A 1,430-nucleotide genomic window follows, 5' to 3' on the forward strand; every position below is an offset into this window, starting at 1 on the left:
ACTAAAACTTTTTAGTAATAAATATGAAATAATTAATATCTAATTGTCAGTAAATATATTAATAATTTTGTGCTAAAAATAAAATAAATTATCATTAAAAATAATTTTTCTAATAATAGTGTAACTCTTACCAAACAAGTTGGTGTAGTAGCATTGGACGAGGAGCACAACACCATGTTTCCCAAGTCGAGGTTGGAAAAATTCAAACGGGGTTTGGGAGTAAAGGTAGCGAGCCATTTCAGTGTGGCCGAGGTCCAAGGCCAGAGTCACCGGCAACCAATCATTTGTATCGCTCAAAGTAACTAATCTCTTGTTTTTTTCAACCATGCACTTTGCAACATCAATGATCTCGTCCTCGTTCTCAATGAGAAGAGTAACAAGGTGAAGCGCGGTGGTGCCATTTCTGCTCTTCAAAGCAAGATCTTCTTCTGACATCAACTCCACCAGCCTCTTAGCGAGGTCTAGATGGCCAAACATGATTGCAATGTGAAGTGCTGTTTCGTGATTAGAAGTGATTTTTGCACAAAGTGATCCTGGATGGTCTTTAATGAGATATTTTTCTGTCTCGGCTAAATCACCTTTTCTCAGTGCTTCGTGTAATGGACGATATTCCCGAATAAAACTTGTTAGCCCTGATTATTTTCAAAAAATTAAAAGACTTAAAAAACATGAACTACGTACAGGTAAAATAAAATACTGGTCAAGTACACAACTATTAATTTATGTTTAGCTAATGTACTTTTAGAATACAGGCACAAAGAGTACATATTTCAAATATTTGGTAATATGGTAACGGTGGATACTACAATAAAAACTTTATAATTATCTTTATGTAATCCTTGGATGATGGATTAGATGGTTAGATTTTTTTATATTTATAAAAGTGTTATCTTTATTTAAAGTATGACTAAATAAATAAATCACACTTTTAAACAAAACATCTTTAAAAAAAAATGTTTTGCCATCCATCTTCATTTGAGTTGTTGCTAATGTTAATACCTAAAAGAAAATTGAGTACTAGTAATGTTGGCAGGAGATAACAACCAATAATCATATAACAGTATATGCTGAAAAAAATGTCACATTAAAAGATAGGCTAATTTTTTTTGTTATGGAAGTAGAAGTGGTGATATATCTTAACATTGTAATTTTTGGTATTTTTTAAAACTGTGGCTCCGATTTCTGTACCTAAAAAAATTTTTTTTTACTACAAATCGGACGGTCCAATTTGTGTACCTCCCACAAATCGGACGGTCCGATTTCTATACCTCTAATAAATCGGACGGTCCGATTTCTGCTTCTCTAATTAAACGATCCCACATTTGAGTATAACACCCCAACAATCCACATTTTAAAAAAACACCACTACCACTCCAATATTAAAAATAAAAAATTCGAAATTAACTTACTTTACCTAAATTCAACCCTAA

At 32.4% G+C, this 1,430-nt stretch overlaps 1 protein-coding gene across 1 annotated transcript in view; it reads right to left on the minus strand.

Moving 5' to 3' along the window:
* LOC107619809 overlaps positions 1-1,430 on the minus strand; it is a 16,386-nt gene that overhangs the window by 14,708 nt on the left and 248 nt on the right. Inside the window, exon 2 of the mRNA XM_016322088.2 lies at positions 132-632. Coding sequence (XP_016177574.1) covers positions 132-632 — 501 coding nt within the window. The remainder of the gene's footprint in view (positions 1-131; positions 633-1,430) is intronic.

Source organism: Arachis ipaensis, chromosome B09 (genome assembly GCF_000816755.2).
Source record: "Arachis ipaensis cultivar K30076 chromosome B09, Araip1.1, whole genome shotgun sequence".
NCBI lineage: Eukaryota > Viridiplantae > Streptophyta > Magnoliopsida > Fabales > Fabaceae > Arachis > Arachis ipaensis.